We start from the raw sequence: 20,138 nt of genomic DNA, 5'->3' as shown, positions 1-20,138 counted from the left end.
GTGGTATTTCCTGACAGTGTTAGTGCCTGAGCCCAAACCTCTGCCTGTCGTGGAACTCTGGCTTCTGCCTGTCACAGAGTTCAGCAGGAAGTGTGAGGCATAGCTCTATTGAAGAGATGCTGCTCAAGAATTGTAACATGACACTGTTAAAGATATTTTGCTTTATCATTTGAAGGTGTATATTTTAACTTGTGGAAGGCTAGCTAAGGTCTCTGATTTTATAGGATACATATTTAACAAAGTAGATGACAAGGTTGTGTATGGTAAGAAAGAATTATTATCACTCAACTGTGACAAGAAAGATTTCACATGGTTACTCTGCTGTACCATCAGTTTTTTTCTGAGGCAATAGTTCACATTAATAGCCATATTTCTAGCAAAAAATATTTCAGTTTTACTTCTGGTATATTTGTGAGAATATCATTGTTTTGTGACTCCTACAAAAGTCCCATCTTGGGGAAGATTTTGAACATGTCTCAGTCATGATTTTTTTTCCCCCTTAATTTTTATTTATTTATTTTTAATTTTTGGCTGCACTGGGTTTTCGTTGCTGCAAGGGCATCTGTGTAGTTGTGGCAATTTTCAACAAGCTCTCTGATGCACACCCTCTCTTCAGCACAACTGCCATAGACATTCATTCCTGATGAAATTATTAACTTATAACTAGTATCTGAGGTTTTATTTTAGCTCTTTTTTCTCACTGTTATATTATCTTCATTCCAAAAGAGAATTCTTAACTCTTGAACTAAAAAGAAACTTAGTAATTATTTGTTTTCAGGAGGAGTAAAGTGGTTTTGAAATGAGTGCAGTGTGAAACAGTGTTCCAAGGTGGTTATTTGTTATGTATAACTGGTAAAGTAAATATTCTTGGAAAGGAAAAGCAAATAAAAATGTAAACTATGAAAATTTCCACATTTTTAGTTAAGAATAAAGAAGCAAATTTGAAAAACTCAGAAATAAGAACTGTTGTGAATAGGTATGATAGCTCCATACCCTGTAATTGCTCTAAGTAGATCTTAATAGTATTATCCCAGGCAGATAAATATTTAAATAGGTCTTAATAGCATTACCCCAGGCAGATAAATATTTGCCGTTATAATTTCCTCTGTTAAGAAATTTCATAAATCCTCTTTAGCAAGCCATTCTGATTTTCAATAACTGTATAATTTTCCTATTTTTGGTTTTTCTTAATAACCTAATGCAACCACACGTATAGCTCTTTAATCTTAAGAGTTTAGAGCGTTTCAGTGATAACGGTGATAATTTTTATCTATTAGAATTGTGGATCTACATCAAGTAAATAGTTTTAAATAGACAAGTTCTTTAAAACACTTAAGTTGCATTAAACTTTCAAGAATTATGATAAACATTTGTGATGTATCCTATAAATTGTCCCTCAGAATATGTATTATATATTGTCTTAATTCTCAGAAGGAAATTCCACTCTGAGTTCACTGTCCTATATCTGAAATCTTTGTATGCTTACTGAATAATCCCAGTTGAAAAACACGTTTATTCTAGAATAGAGCCAGATTTTTTCTTTCTGAACATCTGGATCCATGACTTACCTGCCATGTACTTGGTGCAGAAAAAGGTGCTCAGAAAGGTGTGTGTGTCCTAAAGTCTGTGCAGGCTCTCTCTCGCCTTAATCATTTTGTCTCTTTTTCTGGAAGTGTCTCCTCTGTCCATGGTGATTTCAGAGTTTTTTTTTTTCTCCTCTTCTTACTTCCTCTAGGGTTCTGATCCCACTGCATTCTCTGTGCTTACCCAAGCCATCACTGGTCAGGTGGGTTTTGTGGATGTTGAATTTTGCACTACCTGTGGAGAAAAAGGAGCAAGTAAAAGATGCTCAGTGTGCAAAATGGTAAGAATGAAGTTAAGTTCATTGACATCTGGTTTAGATTTCATCGAAGTTGGTAATTGAGTTTTCATATTCTATAAATGTAATAGTTGGCATTTTTTCTAATAAATTCTAATATATTAGATATGAAGTATTGAATCTAATATTTTAAAATAATTTTGAAAAAGAACTATAGGATACATGTAGTTCTATTCCCTCTTCTGTCCAGCTCACATGTTGCCCAGCTTCTATGCTGACCACACCCAAAAAAGAGAGTATGAATGAATGAATTGTTATGAGAAAACTTATTCACAGGGGACTGAGACTGGGGCATATGTGAGAACCTACAACAATTCATAAATATTCAGTCTTAAATCTTCCAATGTTGGCTTCAACCACTCTCTCTTCATCAGCTCTTCCTTGTAAAGCTCTCACTCCCTTCTCACTGTCACCAGTCTTTAAGCTCTGTACTGCTACCAACTTCTGCCAGAATTATCTTTATAAAGAGCATATCTGAATGGGTTCTTCTCACATATAGATACTACCCACATGCATGCATCTGGACATTCACTTTACCCTATAGATCATGTTAATTTCCTGTTGTTTTTAAGGTTGAAATTCTTTAGCACATTCTTCTGTAACCCGTCATGTTCTGCTAGAAACTTCTTCTCCAGTTTCGTTACCTTTAATTACTTACTTCTCTGAGCCTCAGTTTCCTTATGTGTGAAATGGGGCTAGAGTTGTGAGAACTAAATGAGACCGTCTACAATGATGAAGTATGGCCACATATTAAAACACTCCAAAATTCATTACTTAAAGCAAGTCTTTTTTCTCCCTCATGGTTGTGGTTGGCTGGGTCACATCTGTTCCATGTATTTCTCATCCTCTTTGGACCAGCAGGCCAGGGTGAACATGTCCTCATGGTGATGGTAGAGCTGTAAGTAGGCAAGTAGAAACATACAAGGTCTTTTGAGGTCCAGCCTTGAAATTGCCATGCTGTCTCATTCCTCTGGCCAAAACAAGTTGCATGGCTATATTTAAAGTTAATTCTCCTCCCCTTCAGAGAAAAGAACTTTGAAGTCACATGGGAAAATGTATGGGTGCAGGAAAGAATGAAGAATTGGGGCCAGTAATATAGTCTGTAATACCTTCTATGTATAACAGCCTAGCCCAGTGCGTGGCATATAATTTTACAAAAATCTAAGCTCTATTTACACAAATGTATTGCTGTCCTAAACACAGCATTCACTTTCCTATTCCTGCATTTTTGTACAAGATATTCCATCTACTTGGAGTGCTTCTTTCCTGTTTCTCTGTCTACTGACTCCCTGTATTTAGAGTGAGTCACTGCTTCCTCTGTGTTCCCATTGCTGTTACATCCTGTTCTAGGATATAAATCATGTTGTTAATTATTAGCCTCCATCTATGCTATCCCATCCTGCTCTAGCTTCCTCTGGGACAACAATTGTATTTTCTTTGTCCTTGTACCATATCAATTCGGGCACACAGAAGTCTCTTAAATAAATCATATGTTAGAGTCTTTGGTAGACCATGTGTTATATATTCATTGTTGTTAAAAAATGTAAGCTAAAAATTGCAAAGATAAACAATACACATTCATACATCATGGTTTTAAAATAAAGCACACTGGGAGTTAGTCACTTAGTCGTGCCCGATGCTTTGTGAGCCCATGGACTATATCCCACCAGGCTCCTCTGTCCATGGCATTCTCCAGGCAAGAATACTGGAGTGGGTTGCCATTTCCTTCTCCATGGGATCTTCCCAACCCGGTGTCAGTCCCGGGTTTCCTACATTGCAGGCGATTCTTTACCATCTGAGCTACCAGGGACGCCTAGAAAAGTTAATATTTTTACAGCACAGTACTTGATTTAATGTTGTAATTGAAAAATCATGTGACTACACCTCTTGAAAATAAACCTACAATTGCCTTCAGGTAATATATTGTGATCAGACGTGCCAGAAAACACACTGGTTTGCACATAAGAAAATCTGTAAGAATCTCAAGGACATTTATGAGAAGCAACAGTTGGAGGCTGCCAAGGCAAAGAGTGAAGAGAACAGTAAGTGTATAAAAACTGGGACCATAATACTTGTCAGTAGGAAGAGGACGGATCAATTATATTAACACAGGACACACAGGAACTGCGTCTTCTCAGGAAACCAAGGAAGACTGGGGTTAACCAACATCAGGATCACACTTAAATATATCCTTCTTTTGAGTCTCTGGGATAATGTACAGACTATAGTCAGCCTAGATAGCACTAGAAAATGAAAACCATAAAATTCTGAGGAATGGTGTTTATTCCCCTTTCTACTTTGTGATTCATGAGACTGCTCTGGAGCCATCTGACTCTTAATGAATAGTTTACTTATATTTTGCTCACAAAGGATTTTAAGGTCTCTGAATAAGGAAATAATTAAATTTCCCCTAATGGCTGCCTGAAGATTTTAAGATTGGAAACCTTTAAATTTCTTAATTATGAAACTGCAGGTAAAATTATGGAATAAATTTATAAATTGCAAGTTAACTTGCACAGCATAACTTTCCACAAGTGTGAGGGCAGTGAGTTCCATATTATTTTTCCTCTCCTTTCCTCATAAAGTGTATAACTCATTTTCATCAGAAACAGTGAGTTGCTTCGGCAATGATTCACATATTGGAGAAGAGAACCGCCCACACTCTTACGTCCCACCCCAGAGGATATAGGATATGTATCACACATTCTGGGAAGTGATAGGTTGCCAAAAGGTTACCTGGGTGATTCTGACACTAAGCATGCTCATCTCTATTCCTCAAAGGACCATGTCCTTTTGCCACCTGGTGGAGAAACCTATTAATGGAAATGGATGATTTGTACAAACCTGCATTCATACCAAATAAACTGGTATAAATAGATTATTAATAGAACAGTCAGGCTTTCTGGCTGTCTTGCTTTCTTCTGTTTGCTGGACCAAACCTTTATATCCCGAGTGTTGAAAGTGGTATATAACGGCTGGTCACATACTCAAGAAGCCATATGGGAGGGTTGTCAGTGGATGAGAACTCCTGGTTGGTAGACATCAGTCCATCCCACACACGATTCTACTCCTTTATTCTCCACAAATGTGCAATAGGCTTTATTATCCCCCACTTTATAAGGAGACAGCCTTGGATAGGCATTTACCTAACCAAGCATGTCAAGCTAACTCATGGCAAAGCCGTATTCAAATGTGGATTTTGCTTGTCTGCAATCCTGATTTCGAGGCCTGAGTTCGAATGCCAGTTCTCTTATTTTCACTGGCTGTGCCACGATGAGCAGGTTAACAAACCCCCTCTCTTCTCTGTTTCCCCATTTGTAAAAGAACAATGCTAATAGAAAACTCCCCCTTGTGGTTGTTATGAGGATTAAATGAGTTAATACACAGAAGCCCTTAGAAGAGTGTCTGGCACATAGTAAGAGCCAGATGACTTTTTTTTCTTCTTTTTTTTTAATCAGATAGCAAACTTGACGTCAATTCTAATTGTGTTGGTGAAGAGCGGCCGGAGGAGGCTGAAACGAGAATCTGCCAAGAGAATGACAATCCTAAGGATTCTGAGGAAGGCGAGAAAGAATCTCTGCAGAGTGATGCTGGGCTGGAAGGCTTACAGGAGGCTGCTGTAGGCCCACAGGTGTCTGAGGAGTGAGGGCCAGGGAGTGTCTGAGCAAGTGCACACAGTCCCCACCTGGCAGGTAGCTGGGAACTCACACGATTGCATCCTGCTTGGCTCCACACCTGCCTGGCACTGTGGCGGGATTCCACATTTCACAGAATATGTGCTTTCCAGCAAGACCCTGTCCACCACGCCCTGACTTCATACTGATTCTGTTGTATAATAGAACAGATATTCCTGGAGAGAAAGACGTTGTTTCAAAATGCAGGAGAAACATTTTTATTCCCTTTCTGAGGCAGGCTTCCCAGCAGTTGTTCTCAAAGGAAAATAAATTTCCTTTTAAAAAAGAAATATATGTTCTTGGGAACAAAGAGGCAAGCAGAACAGTTGTAGGAGAGAGGAGATTTTCAGGAAAAGAAAAATTTTATAGCCATAGAGATGGGTAGTTAGAATCATAACTTATATGTAAATAAAATGCTTTATATAAATAGCATTTATGGTAAAGTGCTACTTATTAAGATGCAATAAAATGAAGAAAAGCTACATCTTAAAGGAGCTCTGACATAGTTCAGCTAATTGTAGTTTTCTATAGAATTTATCCTGAGCAGACTGAACTTTATGTAGTTCTTGCAGTGACATTTTATCTACAGTGTTTGTACCTTCAGAAATGTCAAATCCCCCAGGAGGAACGGAGGTATAGCCACAGTTATCTCAGCATGTGCATTAGAAAAATATGTTTGATGAAATTGTTGATTAAACAAAGACTAAACATACTGTGTCCACAGTTACTGTAAAACTGACTCATGTGCTGTTTTCCACTTGAAAAGCTGTGACCTTCCTGTAAGCTTTCCACGGGGTTCTTCTTGTCCATGAAAGATTTGTCTGATTATATAACTTGTCTGATTTCTAACTGTCATTTATAGGCTGTGCTGGCATCAGTTTTTAGTGTCTGAGTATTTAAATCGACCTAGAGTGAGATTTGAAGATAGTGCTGTGTTTCAAAGTTCCCGTGTGTTGATTGTAAAATAAATTGTGCCTACTAACAGAGCCAATTTAAATCTTTTTTCATATTTATTGCTACTTAGGGGGTGGCAAATGGTAAAGAAATAGTAGAGAACTTAAAACATTTTAGGAAACAGCAAATGCTGGAGAACACAGTAATAATTATTTTAATATTTACAATTGTAAATCAGAATGACAAGAATTCTCACTTCACTTCACTGATCAGATTCTTCTGTCTTGCTGCTTTTTCTCTTCCTTACGCTCAGTTACTTTTCTCCCAGCCCCAACACGTACATCTTCTGTACACCCTGTATTATGCTGCTGTAGGAAGACTTCTTGTGAGTAAATCACTGTTTAGGGTTAAGTGGGTAGGAATTCAACAGGCAGATTTTTCCTGCACTTGTGAATCATGACAAGCCCCCCTTCTCTCATTGAAATCCCTCAATCTGCACACACTGATAAACGTTTATCTTTGACTAGAAAAATGGTCCTCTTAGGCCTTCCTCTTCCACAAGTAAATTTTTAACCCAAGTTCCCTGATTTTAATTATTTTTCGAGTATGTGGTATCATCATGGTCCCTGTTTTTGGATAGCAGGAAAGGTTATGAAAAAGCCGAAGGGAGCAGGAAAATTGAGATGTGGCAACATAGAGGTGATTTTCTCTTTATTGAAATGAATGCTAATATGAGTCAGAACTCCAGCACAGCTACAGCTGGCATTAATAGTAACTTTCCAGTTGGACAGAGAGGACTTCAGATGTAAGCCATGTCAGTATCAAAAGTTCTGTAGATATATTTCAGGGAAGGGTTGGTTAGAAAATGGAATTTAAGAAAAATGAGGTTGGTTCTGATGGTACTGTCTTTGTCATAAATAACCAAAAATAGATGGTTATCTATTATAATAGCATCAAAACAGGTGGTCATCCAGCTACTCCTTTTTTTTTTACCATCTTGAATTATTTTCAATATGCCATCCAGAAACTTTTCTCAAAAACAGGACCTAAAGGATTAGAATAGTCTTACTATTGTAATGTCTTATATTCAGAGCTGATATAATAGAATATTAAATTAGCCAATAGGTTTATTCAAAACTTGGATTGTGCTTTTTGACCCAGTAGTGGCTTAGTTGCTAAATCGTGTCTGACTCTTGCAACCCAATGGACTGTAGCCTGCCAGGTTTCTCTGTCCTTGGGATTTCCCAGGCAAGAATACTGGAGTGAGTTGCCATTTCCTTCTCCTGGGAATCTTCCCAACCCTGGGATCAAACCCGGGTCTCCAGGTTTGCAGGCAGATTCTTTACCAACTAGGTAATAATAATAGCTAACGCTGAAAGCTACTGCATCTCTGAAGCTATTTTGTTTAATATTCACAACAACCCCATGAATTAGGCTTTATTTTTATCCACTCACAGTACAGATAAGGAAGTTAAAGTCTAAAAAGGCCCACTCAGTCATCCAAAAGTACAGAGTTGGAACTCAGCAAGGTCTGCAAGTTTGACTACAACATTGTATACTCTTTATATGTTACCATTGCTGTAGTTTCTCTGCAGACATGAGATAATAGAGCCCAGTAGACAAGCCATTATTTTATAGGATGTGGTGGGTGACCCCTCGGCCCTTAAAAAGATGACTGATTTTAGTCATCTGTCATGTTTGTGAGTTTACTTGAGTTTTAATATTATTGGATATTAAACTGAACAGAAATACTTGAAGTAGTTCTGCAGTGTTTTTATCTTCTCAGGACCGTCTCCCCTGCTTCTGAAACAAATCACTTTCCTTCTTGAGTGGGAGATAATGTCTTCCTAGTCTCCCAGTTTTATAACAATCAGTAGTGACCTGTTTCCTTGGCCACAACAAGGCCCATCAGAGTACCTCTCAGAGATTTTACCTTCCTGAAGCCAAAGAGGGAGGATTTTTGTTTGTTTCTCCCTTGGGATGATCATAAATTATAGGGATTCAGTTCAGAAGCTGACATGTAGAGGTACCTAGGAGAATGCAGCCACTGAGTAGATACAGATAAGGGAGGGATACAAGGAGGGAAGGGTGTCGAATTCACTGGGCTCTGACATGGTCCACACTGGGTTTGCTTCGTTTGGTTACATGAGCAAATTTCTCATTTGGCTTTCTATAAATCAAAAGCAAAGAACTATTAAGACCTCCTTGAAAAACTTAATGGAATCAAATTTCAAAAGTTAAATGTCTATAAATATAATTAAAAGGAAAACGAAGGCACATAAAAGTTTTGAGATTATATACTCTTAGAAAAAGTACAAAGGCAGGCCAAGTTTTGAATTACAGTGCTACCACTACAGGTTGTTTTTGCATCTCTTCAATGGCACCCCACTCCAGTACTCTTGCCTGGAAAATCCCATGGATGGAGGAGCCTGGTAGGCTGCAGTCCATGGGGTTGCAAAGGGTCAGACATGACTGAGTGACTTCACTTTCACTTTTCACTTTCATGCACTGGAGAAGGAAATGGCAACCCACTCCAGTGTTCTTGCCTGGAGAATCCCAGGGACAGGGGAGCCTGGTGGGCTGCCGTCTACGGGGTCGCACAGAGTCGGACACAACTGAAGCGACTTAGCAGCAGCAGCAATGTTTATTTTGGAAAAGCATATCTGTTTGCAATTGTATAGAAATTAATAATGTTTATGTAAGCTCTGACAATATTAAAGCATCATTTGCATGGACAAAAAGCAAGATCTTAATTTAGTAGAAACAACTTTCTTCTTCCTGCTAATAATGATTGAATACTTTAGCAGATAAACAGATTTCCGCCCCTGCCAAAAGGTGGCTCTAGCCTAGCTTCTATGTCCTTTAAAGATAAAATTCTAGTTTTATAAATCAATAAAGGCATCTTTTTAAATGGTGATCTTAGTTTGTCTGCGATGAATCAGGTAGCTATGTAATTGATCAATTCAGGGTAGTGTAGCTAGCAAATTCATACACTTGCATAAAACTACTTAATCTCAGGGATGATGCCAAATGACTAATTTTAAATGTGAAAAAAATTGTCAGTTCCAGAAGAAACCATGAATGAATTCTTAGTGACTTTGGCATGAAGAAGGCCTTCTTAAATATGTCACTAAACTCAGAAGCCACAAGTGAAATTAGTTCAGCTAGATTAAAAAAAAAAAATCTGAACACTTCTGGGAAGATAGTGTATACATACTTTTCCTTATTCCTCCTCCTAAGTAAGACTGAAAACCCTGGACATTACATATAAAACAAACAGAGGAAGCCGACTGGCTAGGCCCCTCAGGACCAGGCAGTGATACTTGGTTTTTTGTCTGTTTCCTTTCTGCCTCATATATCACAGATTTGAGGCAGAAGCCAGTAACATGGAAACAACAATCAGAGGCAAAAATAAGCTCCAGCAAACAAATGCCTGCTCTGTGGATTTTGGACTCAGCTGAAACACCAAATCATACCTGAATTTCAAGTCTGTACCAGCCTACCCTACAAATTTTGGACTTGCCAGCCCTGGCCGCACCAATGGCATGACGCAATTCCTTAAAATAAATTGCTCTCTGTAAATATGCATGTACCCAAATGATTCTGTATCTCTGAAGAACCCTAATAGACTGCATGTCCTAGTTTGAGCTGCTAAAACAAATTACCATGGGTTAGGGTGGTTTAAACAGCAAACATTTATTTCTCACAGTTCTGGAGGCTAGAAGTTCGAGACCTGGGTGCCAGCATGGTCAAGTTCTTGGTGAGTGTCTTCTTCCTGGTTTACAGAGGGCCACTGTACTATGTCCTCATTAGCAGAAAGGGCATGCTAGCTGTCTGGCCTCTTATAAGCTTGCTAATCCTGTTATTCATGAGGCTCCACGCTCATGACCTGATTGCCTCCCAAAGGCCTTACCTCCAAGTACCATCACACTGGGAATTAGATTTCAACGTGTACATTTTGAATGAACACAAACATCAGTCTCTGGTGCTAGGTATAGTTCCTAAGGGGCACAACTACTCTTGAACAACACAGGGGTTAGGGATGCCCACCCTCCAGAAATCCAAGTATAACTTTCCAATCTGTCGTCCATAATTGTAGTCTCACATCTGTGAATTCAGCCAACTACAGAGCATGTAGTACTGTGCTACATAGTTATTGGAAAAAAAATCTGCCCATAAGTGAATCTATGTAGATCAAACCCAAGTTATTCATGGGTCAACTGTAATAGATGACATATATTGAGCACTTTCAGAAAGCCACTCTACTTTACACGTTACATACATGATCTAGTATAATCCTTCCAACTCTCTGAAGTAACTTATTGTTTTAAAGAAAAGGAAATTAAAGCCTCTATAGAAATTAACTAACTTGTCCAAGTAACGTAACCGGTAAGTGGAAGAGCTAAACTAGATTGTCCAATTCCAGAGGCCTAGCTTATAACCGCAGCCCTCCACAAATCTATGCATCAGTATTTTCTCTTCCCCAGTTAAAAGATCAAGTGATGGATCCTGAAATAAATGTGCTCCCTCTTGAACCCACTTGAATGGGTCTTTGTTTTTTGAAGCAAATAATTAAAGATTCTCTCAATTGTATATTCCGTTTTGGTAGAGTTTTAGATTGTTTAGGTAAGGATCATGTATTTTATTTTGTCCTTTTCTCCAAATGGTATTTAATGTAATATTTTCCTCTCGTGGAAATAATAGGTCTTCATTCTTGAACCAGAAGTACCCAGTATTGAGGAGTGCATTTTGAAACAAATCTTTTTCATACAAATGAGATATATTTCCATTAGTTCTCTAAAAAGATTAAGTAAAATTTGTTAGCCATACTTTTGCAATTGGAATAGATTTTTTTCCTTTTTAGCGATTGTGGGATTAAAAATAACTTTTTTATTTTACTATTCTTTTAGTGGTTAACCTGAGTATTGCAATACCCCATCTTCCATTGGACAGAATGTGGTCCACTGGAGAAGGGAATGGCAAACCACTTCAGTATTCTTGCCTTGAGAACCCCATGAACAGTATGAAAAGGTAAAACAATAGGATACTGAAAGAGGAACTCCCCAGGTCAGTAGGTGCCCAATATGCTACTGGAGATCAGTGGAGAAATAACTCCAGAAAGAATGAAGGAATGGAGCCAAAGCAAAAACAATACCCAGCTGTGGATGTGACTGGTGATAGAAGGAAGGTCTGATGCTGTAAAGAGCAATATTGCATAGGAACATGGAATGTTAGGTCCATGAATCAAGGCAAATTGGAAGCGGTCAAACAGGAGATGGCAAGAGTGAATGTCGACATTCTAGGAATCAGCAAACTAAAATGGACTGGAACGGGTGAATTCAACTCAGATGGCCATTATATCTACTACTGAGGGCAGGAATCCCCCAGAGGAAATGGAGTAGCCATCATGGTCAACAAAAGAGTCTGAAATGCAGTACTTGGATGCAATCTCAAAAACAAAGGAATGATCTCTGTTCGTTTCCAAGGCAAACCATTCAATATCACAGTAATCCAAGTCTATGCCCCAACCAGTAATGCTGAAGAAGCTGAAGTTGAACAGTTCTATGAAGACCTACAAGACCTTTTAGAACTAACACCCCAAAAGATGTCCTTTTCATTATAGGGGACTGGAATGCAAAAGTAGGACGTCAAGAAACACCTGGAGTAACAGGCAAATTTCGCCTTGGAATACGGAATGAAGCAACTCTAATAGAGTTTTGCCAAGAAAATGCACTGGTCATAGCAAATACCCTCTTCCAACAAAACAAGAGAAGACTACACATGGACAACACCAGATGGTCAACACCAAAATCAGATTGATTATATTCTTTGCAGCCAAAAATGGAGAAGCTCTATACAGTCAGCAAAAACAAGACCAGGAGCTGACTGTGGCTCATATCATGGACTTCTTATTGCCAAATTCAGATTTAAATTGAAGAAAGTAGGGAAAACCACTAGACCATTCAGGTATGACCTAAATCAAATCCCTTATGATTATACAGTGGAAGAGAAAAATAGATTTAAGGGACTAGATCTGATAGATAGAGTGCCTGATGAACTATGGAATGAGGTTCGTGACATTGTACAGGAGACAGGGATCAAGACCATCTCCATGGAAAAGAAATGCAAAAAAGCAAAATGGCTGTCTGGGGGGCCTTACAAATAGCTGTGAAAAGAAGAGAAGCGAAAACCAAAGAGAAAAGGAAAGATATAAGCATCTGAATGCAGAGTTCCAAAGAATAGCAAGAAGAGATAGGAAAGCCTTCCTCAGCGATCAATGCAAAGAAATAGAGGAAAACAATAGAGTGGGAAAGACTGGAGATCTCTTCAAGAAAATTAGAGACACCAAGGGAACATTTCATGCAAAGATGGGCTCGATAAAGGACAGAAATGGTATGGACCTAACAGAAGCAGAAGATATTGAGAAGAGGTGGCAAGAATACACAGATCAACTATACAAAAAAGATCTTCACGACCAAGATAATCACGATGGTGTGATCACTCACCTAGAGCCAGACATCCTGGAATGGGAAGTCAAGTGGGCCTTAGAAAGCATTACTGCGAACAAAGCTAGTGGAGCTGATGGAATTCCAGCTGAGCTATTTCAAATCCTGAAAGATGATGCTGTGAAAGTGCTACACTCAATATGCCAGCAAATTTGGAGAACTCAGCAGCGGACACAGGACTGGAAAAGGTCAGTTTTCATTCCAATCCCAAAGAAAGGCAATGCCAAAGAATGCTCAAACTACCGCACAATTGCACTCATCTCACACGCTAGTAAAGTCATGCTCAAAATTCTCCAAGCCAGGCTTCAGCAATATGTGAACCGTGAACTTCCAGATGTTCAAGCTGGTTTTAGAAAAGGCAGAGGAACCAGAGATCAAATTGCCAACATCAGCTGGATCATCGAAAAAGTAAGAGAGTTCCAGAAAAAGATCTCTTTCTGCTTTATTGACTATGCCAAAGCCTTTGACTGTGTGGATCACAATAAACTGTGGAAAATTCTGAAAGAGAAGGGAATACCAGACCACCTGACCTGCCTCTTGAGAAACCTATATGCAGGTCAGGAAGCAACAGTTAGAAGTGGACATGGAACAACAGACTGGTTCCAAATAGGAAAAGGAGTACATCAAGGCTGTATATTGTCACCCTGCTTATTTAACTTATATGCAGAGTCCATTATGAGAAACATTGGGCTGGAAGAAGCACAAGCTGGAATCAAGATTGCCGGGAGAAATATCAATAACCTCAGATATGCAGATGACACCACCCTCATGGCAGACAGTGAAGAGGAACTAAAAAGCCTCTTGATGAAAGTGAAAGAGGAGAGTGAAAAAGTTGGCTTAAAGCTCAACATTCAGAAAACTAAGATCATGGCATCCGGTCCCATCACTCCATGGGAAATAGATGGGGAAACAGTGGAAACAGTGTCAGACTTTATTTTGGGGGGCTCCAGAATCACTGCAGATGGTGATTGCAGCCATGAAATTAAAAGATGTTTATTCCTTGGAAGGAAAGTTATGACCAACCTAGATAGCATATTCAAAAGCAGAGACATTACTTTGCCAACAAAGGTCCGTCTAGTCAAGGCTATGGTTTTTCCAGTAGTCATGTATGGATGTGAGAGTTGGACTGTGAAGAAGGCTGAGCGCCGAAGAATTGATGCTTTTGAACTGTGGTGTTGGAGAAGACTCTTGAGAGTCCCTTGGACTGCAAGGAGATCCAACTAGTCCATTCTAAGGGAGATCAGTCCTGGGTGTTCTTTGGAAGGAATGATGCTGACGTTGAAACTCCAGTACTTTGGCCACCTCATGTGAAGAGTTGACTCATTGGAAAAGACTCTGATGCTGGGAGGGATTGGGGGCAGGAGGAAAAGGTGACGACAGAGGATGAGATGGCTGGATGGCATCACCGACTTGATGAATGTGAGTTTGAGTGACTCTGGGAGACGGTGATGGACAGGGAGGCCTGGCATGCTGCGATTCATGGGGTCGCAAGGAGTCGGAGACGACTGAGCTACTGAACTGAACTGAACTGAACTGATCCTCCATTTACTGAAATCTAATTACAAAGTTTGAACATTCTTTGGCATTGCCTTTCTTTGGGATTGGAATGAAAACTGACATTTTCCAGTCCTGTGTCCACTGCTGAGTTCTCCAAATTTTCTGGCATAATGAGTGCAGCACTTTAACAGCATCATCTTTCAGGATTTGAAATAGCTCAGCTGGAATTCCATCAGCTCCACTAGCTTTCTTCCTAGTGATGCTTTTGAATGCCCACTTGACTTCCCATTCCAGGATGTCTGGCTCTAGGTGAGTGATCACACCATCGTGATTATCTTGGTCGTGAAGATCTTTTTTGTATAGTTCTTCTGTGTATTCTTGCCACCTCTTCTCAATATCTTCTACTTCTGTTAGGTCCATACCATTTCTGTCCTTTATCGAGCCCATCTTTGCATGAAATGTTCCCTTGGTATCTCTTAATTTTCTTGAAGAGATCTCCAGTCTTTCCCACTCTATTGTTTTCCTCTATTTCTTTGCATTGATCGCTGAGGAAGGCTTTCCTATCTCTTCTTGCTATTCTTTGGAACTCTGCATTCAGATACTTGTATCTTTCTTTTTCTCCTTTGCTTTTCACCTCTCTTCTTTTCACAGCTATTTGTATGGCCCCGCAGACAGCCATTTTGCTTTTTTGCATTTCTTTTCCATGGAGATGGTCTTGATCCCTGTCTCCTGTACAATGTCACGAACCTCCATCCATCGTTCATCAGGCACTCTATCTATCAGATCTAGTCCCTTAAATCTATTTTTCTCTTCCACTGTATAATCATAAGGGATTTGATTTAGGTCATACCTGAATGGTCTAGTGGTTTTCCCTACTTTCTTCAATTTAAATCTGAATTTGGCAATAAGAAGTCCATGATATGAGCCACAGTCAGCTCCTGGTCTTGTTTTTGTTGACTGTATAGTTTCTCCATCTTTAAGAACTGACGCTTTTGAACTGTGGTGTTGGAGAAGACTCTTGAGAGTCCCTTGGACTGCAAGGAGATCCAACCAGTCCATTCTGAAGGAGATCAGCCCTGGGATTTCTTTGGAGGGAATGCTGACGCTGAAACTCCAGTACTTTGGCCACCTCATGCGAAGAGTTGACTCACTGGAAAAGACTCTGATGCTAGGAGGGATTGGGGGCAGTAGGAGAAGGGGACAACAGAGGATGAGATGGCTGGATGGCATCACTGACTCGAAGGACGTGAGTCTGAGTGAACTCCGGGAGTTGGTGATGGACAGGGAGGCCTGGTGTGCTGCGATTCATGGGATTGCAAGGAGTTGGACACGACTGAGTGACTGAACTGAACTCAACTGAATTAAAAAGTAATACTGCTTGTGTAGTTTATGAGCCATCTTAAATCTGAGCCAAAATACACCATTTCCATCCTGAAATAGACTGTTGCTCTGCCCACCCGACGTAATTGGTTTTTGGGTCTCATGGTATTCTGTTCCTGATGAGTTCAGCTCAGGCTCCCAGTTCTAGAATGAATGCAGTAGCATTCCTCGAACTGACCAGAGAGTAGCTCTCTGCTGCTGATGCTGTGATCCTTGAAGACTGCACTGTAAGCCCTCTCAGCTTGCCAGAGGCTTTACAAGATATCGTTGCTGCTGCTGCTGCTGCTGCTAAGTCACTTCAGTCGTGTCCGACTCTGTGCGACCCCATATACAGCAGCCCACCAGGCTCCCCAGTCCCTGGGATTCTCCAGGCAAGAATACTGGAGAGAGTTGCCATTTCCTTCTCCAATGCATGAAAGTGAAAGATGAAAGTGAAGTCGCTCAGTCGTGTCGGAGTCTTAGCGACCCCATGGACTGCAGCCCACCAGGCTCCTCCATCCATAGGATTTTTCAGGCGAAAGTACTACAGTTGAGTGCCATTGCCTCTCTGAAGATATCGTTACTTACAACAAATACTAAAATTATGGATTAGGCTGGGTTATTGTGTTACTGGGGCTTCCCAGGTGACTCAGTGGTAAAGAATCCACCTTGTGAATGCAAGAGACTCAGGAGATGCAGTTTCAGTCCCTGTGTTGGGAAGATCCCCTGGAGGAGGGTATGGCAACTCACTCCAGTATTCTTGCTTGGAAAATATCTTGGACAGAGGAGCTTGGCAGGCTACAGTCCATAAGGAAAAAGTCGGATATTAGAGCGATTGAGCACACACACACACATTGTATTAATTATCTATTACTATATAGCAAATTATCCCAAAATTTATCAGCTTGAAGCTTCAGTAAGCATTATCTCATGAAGTTCCTGCAGGCCAAAAATAGAAGCAGCTTGATGATGTGGTTCTGGCTTGGAGTTTCTCAGGGGGGTGTTATGAAGCTTTCAACCAGAGTTGCAGTCCTCTGAGGGTTTTAAATTGGATCTGGAAGACCCACTTGCAAGGTGATTAACTGGGTCTGGAGGAAGAATTGTAACTCACACAGTTGTCAGCAGAGGACTTAGTTCCTTACTTTCTTCTGGAAGTAGGTCTCAGTTCTTCACCACATTGATCTCTCCAGAGGACTGCGTAAGTGTCATGACATGACAGCTGGCTTCCTGCGGGTTAAGTGAGAAGGAGAGAGGAAGAGAACATTTTGATTATTTCTGTGAAGTAATCTTGGAAGCTACATGCCGTCATTTTTGCCTTTATATCAGCCATTCATGAAACTCTCTTTTTCTTTGCCTCAGCTGTAACCTTCTGCCAGCCACCATACCAGACTTTGCAGATTCTAGCTGTGCACAGAATCCTATGTGCCCAGAGGTAAAAGGAGGTCACAGATTCTTGGCGACTGTTCACTACACCCGCTCGGGTTTTCATCTCTTGCTTTTGATTTCAGCCCCACTTCTACAGTGTGTCTGTGGTACAGTGTGATAATGTCTAGGCACCATCAGATAAGGGGACATGTTGCTCTGCTTTTTATAAGCTTTTATCTAGCTCTTGAGCTTAGCTGGAGAAGATCAGCAATATATTTTGAGTTACCTTACATGTCCAGTTTTGTGTCGCAGCACCAGGCAACTGCTGAAAAGTTTTCTGTTTCTGCTTCCCTCTTACAGAGTGCTTCTGGATAGGCCAACCACAGATCATAAGCTCACACCCAGAACCGATAAATGCCTCCAAAGGTGAGAGTGAAAGTCATACCTTGTGTCATCATCATGCAATGGAATACTATATATATCAATGAGCACGACAGAATTATTGCTACTGACAACATGGGTCCATTTTACAATGTTGAGTAAAAGAAGCCAGAAAAAATAATTCAGCTTCTATGATTCCATTTATATGCCTTTCGAAAACATAAATATATGGTTTAGAAACCATATTAATGTATATTAATATCTAATATATGTGCTTAGAAACACAATACATGGTTTAGAAATCAGGATGTTGTAGTAACTGGGCATTGGACCGGTAACAGGAATGAGGAGGTTTCTAGAGTACTGGTAATGTTCTATTTCTTGATCTAGGATGATCCTTACATGTGTGTGTTCATTTTTTGGGAAAATTTGTTAAAATGATTTGCATATATTTCTATATCCATGTTTAACTTCAAAAGAAACTTAAGAGAAAATGTAGGAATTATTTTTCCTTGGTGTTTGTTTACATCCCAATGTTTCAAATAACACCACAGTAAATAAAGAATATGCTAATCACAGAAAAGTTTAATATATAACTGAAAGCTACTAAGATTTCTAGAAACCCCAGGGGCTATCTCAGTGTGATTGTAAGCATTTGGGCAGGTCCTGTGTCTTTCTCTTCAAGGTATTTTTCCTCTCGTGTTGGCACTGTGTCCCAGTTCAGAGAGGTGATAGCCATTGCCGATCGCCTCATGGACCTTACGAAAACAGCATCTTCTGGGTCGTCAAACCTAGTTCTGCAAAAATGGCAATTATAAAATCAATTAGACCAAAACACATATTTAATTTAAAGGCATCAGCGCCATATTTTTCTGTTATTTGTAGTATAGTACCACTGACAAATAACTTTAGAGCCCTACTGACAAATGCCTTTCAGGACAAGTAACACTGTTTTTATTGTATATTTTAAAAATACAATGGACGTATTTGGGATCAGCTATCATAGATGTCAGTATAAATGTGACTATTCTTGCATTCACGTTTAGTCAGTGGTTAAATGAAATGGTTAAAATATTTATAGCTATGATATGTATTAGTATCTTATATACATTTTATTGAAAAGTTATAATTTCTCTGCATTATGCTACATTTTATAAAAAGTGCTGGGAGATAATATTTTTCAAGACTGAATCCAAAGAGAAAATTCCTTAGTGCAAAATGAAAAGGATGATTTAAAAAATTTATCAATATTCATAAATTGAGATTTTTCAGTTATGAACTATTTATTTTAAAAATATAAATTCCAGTGAGTATAAAATATTAATAATTGCACTCACTGAACATACTTGGGGGAAAAGTAAAAAGGAAGTAAGGACCTTCATTTTTAATATCGGGTTTAACTTTTTTCCTAACTTCTCCCTCCACCTCACTCTACCTCTTAATTTATTTTAGGTTTTAATAATAATATTAAAAACCCTAGACGGTAAAGCGTCTGTCTACAATGTGGGAGACCTGGGTTCGATCCCTGGGTCGGGAAGTTCCCTGGAGAAGGAAATGGCAACCCACTCCAGTACTCTTGTCTAGAAAATCCCATGGACGGAGGAGCCTGGCGTCCATGGGGTCGCAGAGTCGGACACGACTGAGCGACTTTCTTTCTTTATAAATATATCAAATATAAATACATAGCTTGAAATCATTCATCACAGGAAGATAGTGTGATTTTTCCTATCAAAAAGTTAGTCATTTTTTAACTCATTAAAATTCATTTGGGGAAATGGGAATAATTTAGGGAATCACCACAATTATGAAATAACATGATAATAAAAGCAAAGTTTAAAAATCACTTACTTGTCTACATTATTTGCAAATGCAAAGTCTGAAAAAGAAATTCTAAATTAGTATTTTTCAAATGTTTATTCAGCATTTTAAAACAATGAAATAATGCTATAAAGGAAAAAGTCGAGAGCATATGTTTCTGGGTTTTGAGCAGTCTTTCAGATAAATAGTTCAGTTCATCAAAATTGCCATGATGCCTAACCCCAAACTGAAATTTTCTCTCAGATATAGAACCTTAGGTGTTTCTAATGTCTAATGTCTTGAGGCAAATTCTTTACTACAATACATGCCTCAAAACTGAGAACAAAATGCTCTATCAATTTGGTTACCACTGGAACCCATGTGGGGATTTTTATAATTAAGATAGTGAGTCTCATGTGCAGAAAGAGAGCCTTTTTCTGTTTCAGATAGACACATGCATCTGTAAATGGACTAATAGACCAAATGTGGAAAAAATATTTAGGGCAGTTTAAGCCACTTGGATTCTTGGCATTAACTTCAAAGAAACAGGATAAACAAATCCTAGTTCATAAGAATCTACATCTTCCCTAGCTTTGGAGCTCAAAGGCTAGTCCTCAAAGCTTGGATTTCCTATGGTATCTTCTCGAGACTGTCATTGCTTTGTTTATTCCTCTCCAGAGGCCCAGTGCCAGGCTAGTGATGGAATGTACCAACACCTGTTGGGCCAGCAAAGCCCACAGTCTGAGCTCCTGCCAACCCACAGGCAGCAGGGACACTCTGCCTTAG

General features: G+C 39.4%; 2 protein-coding genes across 2 annotated transcripts in view; one reads left to right on the top strand and one right to left on the bottom strand.

Annotated features, from left to right (window-relative positions):
* The window catches only part of ANKMY2 (ankyrin repeat and MYND domain containing 2), a 38,245-nt gene extending 31,706 nt beyond the window's left edge, over positions 1-6,539 (top strand). The window contains exons 9-11 of the mRNA XM_052638814.1: positions 1,736-1,864; positions 3,795-3,921; positions 5,338-6,539. Coding sequence (XP_052494774.1) covers positions 1,736-1,864; positions 3,795-3,921; positions 5,338-5,525 — 444 coding nt within the window. The 3' untranslated portion in view covers positions 5,526-6,539. The remainder of the gene's footprint in view (positions 1-1,735; positions 1,865-3,794; positions 3,922-5,337) is intronic.
* An 11,647-nt stretch (positions 6,540-18,186) lies between these two features.
* The window catches only part of LRRC72 (leucine rich repeat containing 72), a 60,597-nt gene continuing 58,645 nt past the window's right edge, over positions 18,187-20,138 (bottom strand). The window contains exons 8-9 of the mRNA XM_052639199.1: positions 19,404-19,431; positions 18,187-18,352 (exon numbers count right to left, since the gene is read on the bottom strand). Coding sequence (XP_052495159.1) covers positions 18,187-18,352; positions 19,404-19,431 — 194 coding nt within the window. The remainder of the gene's footprint in view (positions 18,353-19,403; positions 19,432-20,138) is intronic.

This window comes from Budorcas taxicolor, chromosome 4 (assembly GCF_023091745.1).
Source record: "Budorcas taxicolor isolate Tak-1 chromosome 4, Takin1.1, whole genome shotgun sequence".
NCBI lineage: Eukaryota > Metazoa > Chordata > Mammalia > Artiodactyla > Bovidae > Budorcas > Budorcas taxicolor.
This window is presented reverse-complemented; position numbering and strand designations above follow the sequence as displayed.